The sequence below is a fragment of the Labrus mixtus genome, chromosome 11 (assembly GCF_963584025.1).
Source record: "Labrus mixtus chromosome 11, fLabMix1.1, whole genome shotgun sequence".
Classification (NCBI taxonomy): Eukaryota; Metazoa; Chordata; class Actinopteri; order Labriformes; family Labridae; genus Labrus; species Labrus mixtus.
Genome location: NC_083622.1, coordinates 22568208 through 22582072, shown reverse-complemented (window position 1 = coordinate 22582072; position 13865 = coordinate 22568208). Strand labels below are relative to the sequence as shown.

Below are 13865 nucleotides of genomic sequence, written 5' to 3'. Positions count from 1 at the left end.
ATGAATCTGTTGCTTTCAGGAAAATAATGTCAATGCTTCAGCTATCTTGACAGCCGCAGTGCAGTCCTCCTGCCACAGGGGGCGCTGCCCTGTCGGCTTCAGTTTTACTGAGTCCTGTTCTCTTCCGCTAGCTGAAATGACTTTTGAGGCAGATTCGACATAAATTTCTATTTTTGTTAAGATAAATATGGGTCTAAATCCAAATTTAGAGTTTCAGTTCATTCGTCAGTTGCCCCAAATACACGTATAGATTACTGTCGTTTTGTTGTGTTGACGCTGCAGCGATGGACGGACAGAAAGCAGGTGAGGCTATCTTCAACTCGAATATGTTTGTGAGGTCTTCATGTTAATTTGAGCCGAAACAAAATAAACATGGGTGTTACTAACTTCACACATGCATGCTGTGTAATGAGTGAATTATTGTTCACCCTCAACTCCGATTTTGAGTTCATAACAAAAAGAAAAGCAGAAAAAGGAACAAACTCAGGAAAAATGGATGAACTTAAATATTGTCCTATCCGCATTTCTGAAGCCTCAAGACTTTTTGAGGGCTTATTTTTGCGCACACCTTTTTCGTTAGCCCGTAATATTTCTGCGTCACCTAATATTTACAGTCTATGTTTACCTCTCAATGTGTTTTGCATTCCCTCACATTGTTAGTATCTATATCTTTATGTTTGCTCGATGTCTGCTTGATTCTGAAAAAGTTGGATTTCAAAAGCTATTTATTGTGACGTCATTGAGTTGTGTTATTTTATTCAAAATGAACTTAATAAAAACATGTTTCACCTGTGAAATGCTTGTTTTTATATTAACCTTTACAGTTCACATTTAACTGAACTAATAAGTCTATAAAGAAAACAGATACCATTTAAGTTAAGAGAAAGACACAATGACTGTTCTGAATAAAGTAAATCAATGTTGTATGATCACAGCAATCATTTAAAAATATTAACGTTTTACTTTGAGGTTTGATGTTAAGAAAAATAAATGGTTACGTGAATATTTACTATATATATATCAGTCGATTGTTTGGACACCTGATTGTGTTCTTATCCTAAAAACATTTTGATCTGAAAGGTGTTTGACGTGTTTCTTATAGAAACAGTGAAGTTGATGCCTGAATGTATGCATTTCTTTCAAAAACTAAAATGAAATTAAATGTTTTATTTTTATTTTTTTAATATCTACTATTCTAAAATGTGGAAAATAGTAAAAATAAAGAAAAACCCTTCGACTAGTAGGTGTGTCCTACATACAGCTTACAGTAGCTGTATTATAGGAATATATAGAATACTGTATTACTGATAATACTGTTACTGTTGTGTGTCAGAACTTTTGACTAGTAGTGTGTTTTTTGTTGTTGACAAAAGACACTTATTTACAATGTACAATGACGTTTCCCAGTTTGTATTAATACTAGAACTATTTTCTCTTCTTTGTTTAATAGTTACGATTACATTGATCATTCTGTAGACACAAATATCATGTTCTTAGTTCAGTAGTACCACTTTATTGCTTTCTGCATTTTGAATACATCACTGCAATTATAATACTGCTTTCTTCTGGAGACTCTTCTGAGTCTTAAAACCATTTAAGTTTACATTTACTGAAGCGCTCTGCTCGAGGCAGCTGGGCACAAATAAAAAGCTCAGATTGAGAAAATTATTGTGAGGGAATGAAAATTATTTGGAAGTAATACATATTTATTGTGAGAGAATCCAAAACTTGCCATGACACCTCATGGTCCTGTATCATTCAAATGCAGATTAACTTTTTTTCTGAACATTTTAGACAATTTGATTTAGATTGAACTACAGTGAAACTAGTTTAAGTAGTACACATGCAGTTGTCTTTGTGGCACTTTAGATTTAAGCTTCCCTGACATTTTATAGATGTGTGGACTGGAGGGTGGAGTCTGGAATACATAGTATGCAAAAATAGTTATCAATAACAACTTAATGACCTCTTCAATTCAAAGCAGAAGATTCTGTTAATCTTTGTAGCTCACTAAATGAAACTAAATTACATTTCTCTTTTTGTTTTACCCCTCCCTTTACCCCCTCTCTCTGCCTCTCCAGCTGGTTCTGTGTTTATGTGTCAGCTGTGCAACATCTTCTCCCCTTGTCGCTCTCAGCTGCTGGCCCATTGCTCCCTCCTGCATCCTCAGCAGGAGCCTCCTGATGACATCATCATTGCATTGCAACCCCTTGTAGGAGATCCTGCAGAGACACATACAGGTCAGACAAGGGCGTCCTTGCTCCGATTACAATCACAGAATCCTGTTGGGGAAAAAAACAATAATAAAAACAGAATATTTATTCATTATTTTTATTGTTCTGTTCTTTTGTTTCTTTCGGCCCACAGAGATTCCTGTGAAACGAAAACGAGGACGACCCAAAGGCTCTAAGAATGTTCGCTCAGTTTCAAAAGAGGACAAGGCAGACTCTCATTCTTCAAAGGAGAATGTTCAGAGAGAAGAAGAGGAAACGAAGAAGGAGGGAGACGGAGAATGTAGCCCAAAAGAAGGTAGTTCTGTTTCTCTGTTTTCCTTTATGTGTATCTTATTATTCTTCATTTTTCACAGAGAGGACATGATTAGTTCTCTCTGCATGAGAAAAGGTAACTTGGAGTTTAATAACAATAGAAATACACCCTTGCTGATTGAGTGACAGTCGGCACAAAATCCAAACACACACGAGATATCAACGACAGTTAAATATACTATATTAGACAAGGGACAAAATATGGATACAGCAATATATCGTCGTTCTGACACGTGTGATTCAATTATCACCCTGCTGGCGCCTAATAATGATTTTATAATTGAAAAACACAGCGCTCTGAATAGATTTCCCTGGTATTTTGCTCAACATGTCACCACTTCACGACTACTCACAGTGGTGTGTATGATATGAATGAGAGAAATGTGTCAGGTGTTAATTGGCCATGGAAAGAAGTTACAGCAGGAAGCTTGATAAGAGGTGAAACTGACACCTAACTGCGGTGAATCAATACATTAATCCTGCTCTTCCTTATAAGGTGCATTTCATATTCCTCAGATATCAAGGTGGATCATTTATGTGATTGTCCTGCAATATATCAAGTATCACAGAATCTCTGTATTGTAATATTATCATTACCATGGGCCATGTGTGCAGATCGTATCATGAGTTTCTCTCTCATTTCCACACCTGTTATTCAGAGTACTGCAGACATCCGGTGCTGTTAGCTTTTAACAGTCAATGATTTTTTTTTACATCATCTGCACCCTGCAATCCGACACTTTTTTTGATGTTCTGTTAGGTGAAAGCCATGATGGGATATTGGGTCTGAAATGTGGAAACTGTCATCGCTCGTTCGGCAACAGACGGCAGATCCTCAAACACATCTGCCTGAGAGAGGAGGAAGAGGAGGAGGACCGAGCGGACAATGGTGAGGGGCTGAAAAAAAGCAGGAAATATGAACTTTAAAATGATCCTAAACATAATTGTAGTGTATTTATTCTTGAAAGCCTCTTTTTTTAGGTACTCATGTTGAGAATGTATGGAATAACAAATCTATAATCACTACTCTTAGCAATCAAGGTGCTTCTCATAAAAAGATACTTTCATTTTCAGGGAGCCATGGTGGTCAAGCGAGTGTGGAGGGTTCACAGAGTTTGGATACAGGGGGAGAAAATCCAAACAAGAAGCAACAAAACTCATTAAGACCGGGCCCCAAGAGAAAAAGGGGTAAGTGTAAGATCACATTTCATTTTGCGAAGAGAGCGAACCTTATTGCATCTTTACTAAATACAACGACTCATTCTTTGATTGCAGACACGCAAAACACTCGACCGCCGGGAGCCAGCCAGAGTCGAAACTCCAAAGAGGGAGGCCCAGCAAAAAGAATGAAGAAGTCAGTCATCAGTGTTGTTCTGACAGAAGATGACACACTTCCAGGTTAGCCCTCTATTATTTATTTCTCACTCGTTCTCCCTTAAAACAACAGTACATTGACCTGTTGTAAAGAATAGATTTACTAATAAAGCGTGTTTCTTTTGATTTATTAGGCGTTACTAAAATGGTTCCAGTAGAGGAAAGCTCAGCAGGAACAGAGTCTGCAGCCAACCAAGCTCGTCCTGAGGTCAGCAAGGGAGTACAGAGAAATAAAACAATGACATTTCTTCACTCCTCTCGTGAAAACGAGCTTTGCCCGCTGTTGAGATTTGGTTTGAAAAGCTTTTTAGAGATCTACAAGATTTATGTCTCTGCCCCAACATAGTAATGTAATATTATATTATAATGATGTAGAATTTCATTTTTTATGCTGCTCACAGCAGTGACAAGAATATTTAACACCCAGTGTTGGAGTTCATCAGGATACTACACAGACCTTTAAGTGAGCAGTACATAGAGACTCTCTTTTAAAACTACATTCACAGGGATGGTGCTTTACTGCCAATCAAAACATTTACATTAAAAGTAAATAATTTCAACAAACTGTAATTGTCATCTATTATTATGCCATATTTTGTGAATGTATTTTTGAATTTTAAAGGGGTTCATTTAATGATCTTTTTTTTTCTGCTCTGTCAGACGTCTGCATTTTTCCAGATTCATTCTAAAGACGTGACACATGAAGCTGTTGGCTGCGAAGGCAACCCGAAAACTGATCAGGATGCCAGGTAGGAGAAAAAGCCCACCTCCCTGTAATTATTTGAAATGATCACACAAAGGAATGTTATAAATAAAAGTCAATTGTCAACAAGTTTACACTTCTACTTATATTCAATGAGCGCTGTCTTATCTATGTACATTTATGATGTTATAAATGTTCTGCTGCTGTTAGTCTAATCCCTTTGTTCTCTTTCCCAGTTCTAACACAAACCCTACAACAACAACAACAACATCAACAACAACAACATCAACAACACGCAGATGCTTCCAAGAATATTCTATAAAGCAAAATGCTCCCAAGTACTGTATGAGTTTTTTATATTGAATGTTTCACCATAATGTTATTTATAGAAGCTGTAGCTCCAACCCAATGCTATAATTCAAAAATAATCTCATCGTAAGATCTGACAGAAAAGATGTGTTTTATTTGTTTTGTACTGTTTTGTGACTTTTTGAAAAGTAATTCATTTTCTTTTCTTATTGGAAATTCTGTTATCAGTGCAGCCTACAGGAGTCAAAGCAGATCGTCTTTTTTTATTTGCTACACGAGCAACGACACAGAATCAACTGGTCCACTGGTGTATGAAATGGTTTCTTTCTCTGTCTCCCAGTTTACACCAGAGCAAGCTGAAGATCTACTCCTGTGAGTTCTGTAATAAGATCTTCAAATTCAGACACACACTGATTTCCCACCTCAGGACGCATACCCAGGAGAAACCATTTCAGTGTCCACACTGTGACTACGCATCAGCCATCAAAGGTCGGTCCAGACTCAGGGATCTGTTGTCTGAACTGCTTTTTGTGAACTTTCAATAATACCTACAAATGCTAAATATAATAATGTACTCATTATAACAAACATAAGGCTTGAACAGTGTCCAGAAGGAAATTTGGAGATATCAAGCAAGCAGTATTGAAGTAGTGGAAGTTAATGGCAAAGTAAATTCTGCTTATCTAACACATAGATAAAAATCTGTCATATTTGTTTTTTAGCTGCTTACCTTCCTCCCATTTTTTGTCATTTTGCCTCATTGGCAGGACAGCTGAGGAGAGACAGGAAATGTGGGGGGTAGACATGGAGTAAGTGGTCGTGGCTGAGCCTTACTTTCTTACTTTTAATGTTTTTCCCTTCAGGCAACCTGAACGTTCACCTGAGGAAGCACACAGGAGAGAAGTTCAGCTGCCCACACTGTCCGTTTACCTGCCTCAGCCAGGGACACCTTAAGGTGTTGTTATTCATTCATTGTGTTGTTCAGATCAAAGTGTACTGAAATGACAGTCTGTCAATATATTTTTATGTTTCGTTTGTCGCTGTGTTTTTTTTGTTTGTACTCGTCAAATAAAAAAAGAAGCGGTTTCTGTGTTATCGTTATAGTTTTCTTCTGGATATAGAGGATCAGATTATGCATTCTTGTAGTTGTTGCAACATGAGTTCTGTATTTCTGAAATCCCAGGTCCACGTAGAGCGAGTCCATCTGAAGGTGAAGCAGCACTGCAGCTTCTGTCAGAGTAAATACTCCGATGTGAAGAACCTGCTGAAGCACATGGAGGAACGACACAACCTGAAAGACCCTGCTGTCCAAAAGAGCTACCAGACGTTCAGGTTTGATCTCCATGTGTGCATCTTTTTATCTGATCAATCCTAACAACCTCCTAAAACAAGTGCCCTTCTAATCTTCCCCAGATTAAAGACTCGTCAGGTCCTCAGGCAGCTCCTCTACTACTGTCCCACATGTAACCGTCGCTTTAAGAACAAGCTCGAGCAGGAACGCCACCTGTTGGTTCACGGACCTCTGCGGCCTTTCGCCTGCCTACTCTGTGACCACGCCGCAACCAAAATGTCCGCCCTCGCTGCTCATGTCAGGAAGCACCTCTTCCTGTATGTCTGCTGTGTGTGTGACAGGACGTTCGTGAGCTCTTTGACACTGAAGAGTCACCTGGCAGAGACGCACCCTGAGCTGGACCAGGAGGCGACCTTCGGCGACTGCATCAACAACAGCTACTGTCTGACGCAGCCTGGAGGAGACATGTGGGGGAATGAGGAGAGGGAGGATACAGAGGACGGGAAGGAGAACGAACGCAGGACGGAGCAGGATGGAGAAGAAAGAGGGACGAGAGAGGAGGGTAGAGGACAAGGTGTAGGAGAGGAGGTGTGGAAAGCAGAGGAAGGGGAGAGGATGGGTGTAGCAGCGGGTGAAAATAAGGAACAGAAGGAGGAGGAAGAACAAGCTAAACCTCAGGGTCAAAGTGTGGAAGAAGAGCAGGTGATAGAGGAGACGAAAGGGAGAAGCAGTGGATTAGAAAACGAAAGTGCACAACAAGAACTGCAAGTTGTTTCTATGGAAACCAGAACATCCACAGAGGGACGGGATGAAGCAACAGTGAGGGGGGAGTCACAGGACGACATGGTGGACTCACACACTCCTGCAGCTGAACACAACGCGCATTCGGTCTTACCAGCAGAGAGCACCCAGAAGCCTCTCTTAGAGGGCGGGACTCATGAAAACACACGCAGCGCTGAGGGGATCACAAACACTTCTCCCCTCAAATCACACAAGAATGTATTTCCTGATGAAGAAGAAGCACAAACATCAAATTCAGAAAGGGTAAATTGAAGACATCAACACACATGAGAAAGACAACAGTCTCAGCTTAGAGTGCAAGTGAACTGTCGCCATAAGCAATCATACGTTCTTTAATGGAAGCCATAATAAACTGCTCTTTATTTATCCCTGAGGGAAACCTTCAACAGTACAATACTTTTATTAAGGATTATCAATTTAAAGTTCTTCAGTGCATTATGCAACAGTATTGCATGTTACTCCTGACCCTTTATATTAAGGGTGCTGTACAATGTTTTGTGTGTCTGAACACGTAACTCTTTCTACTTTTAATCCTCGTTTCATCTCCTCTTGAGATCAAATTTTGGACTCCTCCGTTCTGCTCATTGTGGTTCTGACTTCTTCTATGGTTCCTGTGTGTAGGTGTCTGAAGCTCCCCATGAGAGCGCATTCCAGCAGGTGCTGTCGTCCATCCAGAAGACTCGGCTGAACATCCAGTCTTTCCAACGTCTCAGGAAGATTTACGGAGAACTAGAATGTCAATACTGCGGTGAGATCCCGGCACATCCTTCAGAAAATTTTTGTTGTTTTGTCCTTTATATTTTATTAACTCATTAACTCATTAACTCTTAATAATTATCCCCTGTCTTGATTGAGCACATCTACAAGTTCTAATTAAACTTTTACGTCTGCCTCATAGGTAAACTGTTCATGTACAACGTCCACCATAACGTTCATATACGCACACACACCAAGGAGCACTTGCATTACTGTTCAAAGTGCAGCTATTCCACCATCACCAAAAGCGCTTTGATGCGGCACCAGATCCAGAAGCACAGCGGCATGCAGCTGGCTTGTTCCAGTCCAGACTGCACGTACACCACACCTGACAAATACAAACTACAGGCCCATATGAAGACGCACAAAGGAAAGGTAACAAACCACATGGAAAGTTTTATGCCTTTTATTAGAGAGGACAGTGGAAAGAGTAGAGAGAGAGAGAGAGAGAGAGAGAGAGAGAGAGAGAGAGAGAGAGAGAGAGAGAGAGAGAGAGAGAGAGAGAGAGAGAGAGAGAGAGAGAGAGAGAGAGAGAGAGAGAGAGAGAGAGAGAGAGAGAGAGAGAGAGATGACATGGGGGGGGAAAGAAGCCGCAGGTTGGAATTAAACCTGCTATGCCCCCTAGGAGGACTACAGCCTCCATGCATGGGGCGCAACCTTACTGCTAGACCACTGCTGCCCCAGAGGTGGCCTTAAAAATGTATTCACTTATCTGACCTTCAATCCAGCACTTCTACCGAAGATAGAGTGATTAATCCCCTAGGTCACCTCTGAGGACTAATAATCCTTTCGCTGTGACCTGAGAGGGGGCTTTAGATCTTTTTTTTTTATCCAGTGTGCCTCTGTCACTTTACGTGTGTCTGTTGAACATTTTTAGTTTTCAACCCTAGAAAAGTAAGGTATACAGTATTCAGGGTCGCTTTAATCTGTTGAAGCATTGACACTTGACTTCCCTTGGTGAGGTTTGTCAAACGTCTTCATGTCTGTTTCTTATGTTATTTTTTTTCCACAGAAGAAGAGCGTCAGTTGTCCTGTCTGTCAGCAGAGCTATCCCGAGCACAGACTCAAACACCACATCAAAACATCCCACCCTGGTAAGGAACACACAAATATTTTTACAGACATAATCCAAATAGTGTGTGTCCCATATTCAGTTTATTTTTTATTTTTAAAGATTCCAAATTGGATTTCACGTGTCTGAATGAGTGTGTTTGTGTTGGACAGACTCACTACCTGCACAGGGTATAGGCCTGATGGTGCAACGAGCAGAGAAGTGTCCTTACTGTGACTCCTACTTTGTAAAGAACAGCAGTGACTTTCAGCGGCACATCTGGGAACATCAAGGTGTGTTCTAACTCTTCCTTTAATACAGACAAACACACACACATACACACACACACATACACACACAGCTCAAGTTTGGAAAGCCCACACACAATGTTTCACTGCCTGATTAATGTGCAATATGAGCTTCCATCTGTCCCTCTTTCTGGTTGCCCTCCAGAAGGACGGACTAGACAGAAAACACTGCAGATGTTGTTGAAGGAAATCGGCCCCATTGTGAAGTTTCTAGTAAAATGATGAGAGTGATGCTAATGGGTTTCTCAAAGTTGAGAAAATATAAAATGTTGTGACAAAGATTGGTAGAAGTAATATACAATTAGAACACGTACTGTTTCTGTTACATTTTATTTTGAAGGACTTTTGTCTTGCAATGTTTTTGTTCCGTGCAAAATGTGTGACTTTTGTTATTTGCTTCTGTAGCACTCAAATCAATGCTGTTCTTCAAAGACATCATGGTTCAGCAGATAATGTTTGATACAGAAAATAAATCTTTAATAGTTGTAATATTCATGGTTGAATACGCCCTGAAAGATGAAATATGTGCTGACGCTCCTCTTCCCCTCTGTCCTTGTCTGAAGGTCTCTGTGAAACAGTGTTTACCAAAAGAAACCCTGAAATGAACAGCTGTTCTTCCAATCTTTGTTTTCTTGCTTTACTTTTAAAAACTTTTAAATTTCCAATACTGTTCGCTGCTGGCTGCTCACATACAGCTGAATGCCTAACACTATGAAGTGAGGTTGTCACTCAAACGTGATATTTTTTGCACATGTTAACACTCTCTTTAATCTTTGTGAGTATTTTTTTGTCCCTGCCAAACTGCTTCTGCTCTGTTCCCTGTCTTTATTCACCTGTGTCCTTCTGTACAGGTGTGAAGCCCTACCTTTGCTCTATGTGTGACTATGCGAGCCGCAGCAGCAGTAACTTGAGGGCTCACATGAACCGGCACAACACTGACAGAAGTCACCTGTGTGATCTGTGTGGCAAAAAGTTCAAATCTAAACTCACCCTGAGGAGCCACAGGCTGAGCCACAATGATGAAGGTTTGTACGCTCTAGTCTGTCGTTGATGATGTCACTGCTTCAATTCTGGTTATTTACTCGTTTCTATGGTTTCACTGATATTAGCTTTTGTGTCACAAAAGAGCTGCCGGACTATCACATATCTGATGAAATGAAAAGGGATTATAAATAAAGCCGACTCTGCTGTGTGTTTTCAGGCAAACAGTTTCAATGTTCCCAGTGCGACCACACCTCGGCCTCAAAACGTTACCTGCTCAGACACATGGAGCAACACGCAGAGTATAAGGTCAGAATGCACACACACACACACCTTACACCCAGTTTATGTAGAAATACCCTTAAACCATACTTCTGTTTGAATGGTAAAACACTAGTAGGAATACATTGCATTACAGCCTTTTTCATTTTCTTTGTTTAGAGATTTTAATCTGGAATGATTTTAAACTATCTTTCTTAATTTCATTTTTCCACTGTTGGGCTCAAAATTTGATTTTTTTTTTCAGTTAATCATGCATAATTTATCTGACATATCGTGGACATTATTCAGGACAACTAAACTCCTGTTTGCTTAAGTACAGCACTTTTACAACCTGCATTCATGTGTTTAATTAAATTAAATGAATCCATCCAGTAACAAACTTCACGTTCAAAGAACTAATTTAGTATTTCAAATTAAATATTGACTCACAGTCTTTTTATTTGTGTTGATTTCATGTTGTGTTGTATACATGCAGCCATTTCGCTGTGCCCACTGCCACTACTCCTGTAACATCGCTCGTCCTCTGAAGCGACACTACAAGCTGAAACACCCGGACCAGAAATATGAAAATGCCGGACCTGGACTGCTGGACTCTGACACTTTGAAACAGCAAGGTCTGATCTCTGCTCTCTTTCTGCCAAGTTCTTGTTTCTTAGAAGAACTGTAGCAGGATAGCGAAGGCGGTAGTAGGAGTTAATGATTTACTGTGTGTATTAATAAATGCAGGTTTACCTATCTAAGTGTAACAACTCTAACTATTCTGTTTCTTTCAGGCAAAATCAGACTTATACAGATCATGAAGTGTGGTCAGAATAACCTCACAAAGCTTTTGTGTGTGTCTGTGTTTAGGTGGAATGAAGTGTCCTGAGTGTGAATACGTTTATGGCACAAAGTGGGAGCTGAACCGCCACATGAGGAGCAAACACAGTCTGAAAGTGGTGGAAGGCACCTGGGAGGTAAACAGTAGAAACATATACGGAGAAAAAAGAGGGGGGGGGGGGGGTGGCTTTGTTTTTCTTTTTTCAAATACTGACGTGGCTGTAGGTCAGAAATACCTCAACCAACAATTATTGACTGGATTTCTGTAAAACATTTGTACAGACATTTATGATAGTGATGATACCTTAAAAGACTTTCCCTCAGGACCACAAATGGATAAAAGTCTTCAATTAATACATAAAATATTTCAACATCAAGTCAATTGAGTGGCAACAAATTTTGTGGAGAGATTCATGATCGCCAGATGATTTGAATCCCTTTAGTGACACCATGTCTCACCATGAGCACCATTACCACGTGAAGCTAATAACTATCTATCTGGACAACTAGAAATACTTCATAAATCATTAGCATGTAGCTCAAGTACAGTCCCATAAAGTACTTCTAAGAATTTCTCTGAACAATAAGAGTAGAGTATTCAAATGAATTGCAGTTCAATCTTTTTTAAATTTAGAAATATTAATATTTCTCTTAAATGAATCAAAGAAAAAAATCTGCTAGCTAAACCGTTTCAGGATACTGTACAAGTTCTAATTATTATATTTGTAATGGCCAATATTTTCGGAATCATGAACCCTGATCGATTCCATATGAATAAATATCCAGTGAATAAAATAGGCTTGATGTGTTTATCACTTAAATGAAAAAAATCCTCTGAGTCTGGAGAGTAAAGTAGGTAAAAACAAAAAGATATCAAGGCACTCCGTTACAAAAGTTAATTAATTCATGGCTACAGGTAAAGTAAAAAATGTGAGGCAGACTGAGGCGTTGCACTTCATCAGAGCTGTCATCAGGGTTCACAGTACATCATTATATAGCGACATACATCCGACCAAAAAATGTTTTAAACGGTAGTGTACTACAAAAAATATAGAACATGTGCAATTAGCTCCTGTAAATGAGAAGAAAGAAGAGAAAAAATGCTTTATGTATAGGTATGTATAAAACCATAAAAAATAAGAACCCAATGAAAGAAAGGAGAAGATACAAAAAAGGCGAGAAAAAAAAGGGAAAAAACACATTTTCTTTCTTCTTTTTTAAAATATCTGCTTCCTTTCTTTCATTGTTCCACCCTTCTGAAAGGAAAGAGGATCCACGCAGCGCTCCTAACCTTTGATGTCTTGTATTAATATCCAGGTTGGAGAGGCAGTAGAGGCTCAGTATGTGACTGTGGAGAATGAAGACCAGCTGACAGAAATACCTGTAGACGCCCTGCAGGAAAACGGTAACAAAACCAGTTATTAACATACAGTGAACACCAGACTCATTCAAACCAACACACGTGTTTTTCTTTTAGAGATTGAACTGCTGCTCGTCACTTTTTTAAAAATTGTGTTTTCTGTGTTTAGTCGATATCCAGCAGATCACTGAGTTCAGTTCAGAGACTCACGACGCCGTCACCTCCATGGTTGCCATGGCTCCTGGCACTGTTACGGTGGTACAACAGGTAACAACATGAAACCACTTATCCATGAAGTCTACAGTGATTGAGACAATGTAGTGATGTTGAGTTGTGGCTGTAGTTGCAGGTGGCTGATGAGCAGGAAGTTGGCGACTGCAGCAACCAGCTGATGGTGGTGAACGCAGATGAGGGTTTAACTGGTGACCAGGTGATGGTGGTGAACACAGACGGGGGTCTGACTGGCGACCAGGTGATGGTGGTGAATGCTGATGGGGATGTAACTGGCGACCAGGTGATGGTGGTGGAGGATGCACATGGCCTTGAGGCTCTGACAGTCCTAACTCAAGGAGAAAACACCCACCACTATATCGTCTACGTCCAGGAGCACACTGTGGAAATCAACTAGTAATGCTGCCATGAGAATATAAGACAGCTGAGCTTTGGGTATCAGTAAACAAGTTTACAAAAAGAAAGCAAAATAAATATAATGGTAATGATAAAATCAGGATTTTTTGAAAATGAATTGAACATTATTAAAAATGAACTCCGATTTTTGTCAGCTACTCTGTAATTATGAATCGCTGTAAGGGCAACATTTCATTGTGTGATTATGTAAATTATTTTGTTCTTACAAAGTGTATTTAAATAAATTCCTGTCCTGCTTCAGTGGCTTCATTTTTTTCAATTAAATTATTTCAGAGTGGACATTTTTATAAGTTAGGTACAAATAATAACAACATTTTAAAGTGTGTCAGGACAAACACAAGATAAAGTGTTGAGTGTACTTTCAAAGTGTTTTCTCTTTGTTTTTAGCTGGGAAGTAAAATCACATAACATTGTACCACAAAAGAAGAAGATGACATAAGACTTAACACAGCAATTTGTGGATGTTTGCACCACCATTCACTCAGAGGCAAACTGGTTTTTGCATAGACCATAAGCATACACCAGTACGGTGGGTAAACTGGGTATCATCAAGCATCCTGTAAATCCAGTATTTAATGTTCTATCCACTAGGGGGCGGTGGAGTCTGTTGTCAACCCTAAATGTGTGTTACAAATA

At 39.6% G+C, this 13865-nt stretch overlaps 1 protein-coding gene across 2 annotated transcripts; it reads left to right on the top strand.

Moving 5' to 3' along the window:
• The first annotated feature begins 108 nt into the window (after positions 1-108).
• On the top strand, positions 109-13469 carry LOC132984223 (zinc finger protein ZFAT-like). 2 transcript variants are annotated; one of them, XM_061050957.1, is made up of 24 exons: positions 109-303; positions 2082-2240; positions 2368-2529; positions 3307-3435; positions 3621-3734; positions 3822-3944; positions 4055-4128; positions 4581-4669; positions 4860-4961; positions 5273-5421; positions 5796-5887; positions 6116-6264; positions 6346-7267; positions 7646-7772; positions 7923-8155; positions 8793-8874; positions 9005-9124; positions 9991-10164; positions 10341-10429; positions 10878-11016; positions 11252-11358; positions 12539-12626; positions 12751-12848; positions 12925-13469. In XM_061050957.1, the coding sequence occupies exons 1-24, from the start codon at positions 285-287 to the stop codon at positions 13207-13209; spliced, it is 3825 nt and encodes a 1274-aa protein (XP_060906940.1). In that variant the 5' UTR covers positions 109-284; the 3' UTR covers positions 13210-13469. The 2 variants fall into 2 exon arrangements, with proteins under 2 accessions (XP_060906940.1, XP_060906938.1); XM_061050955.1 differs by having other exon boundaries at positions 4055-4137.
• Positions 13470-13865: the final 396 nt, after the last annotated feature.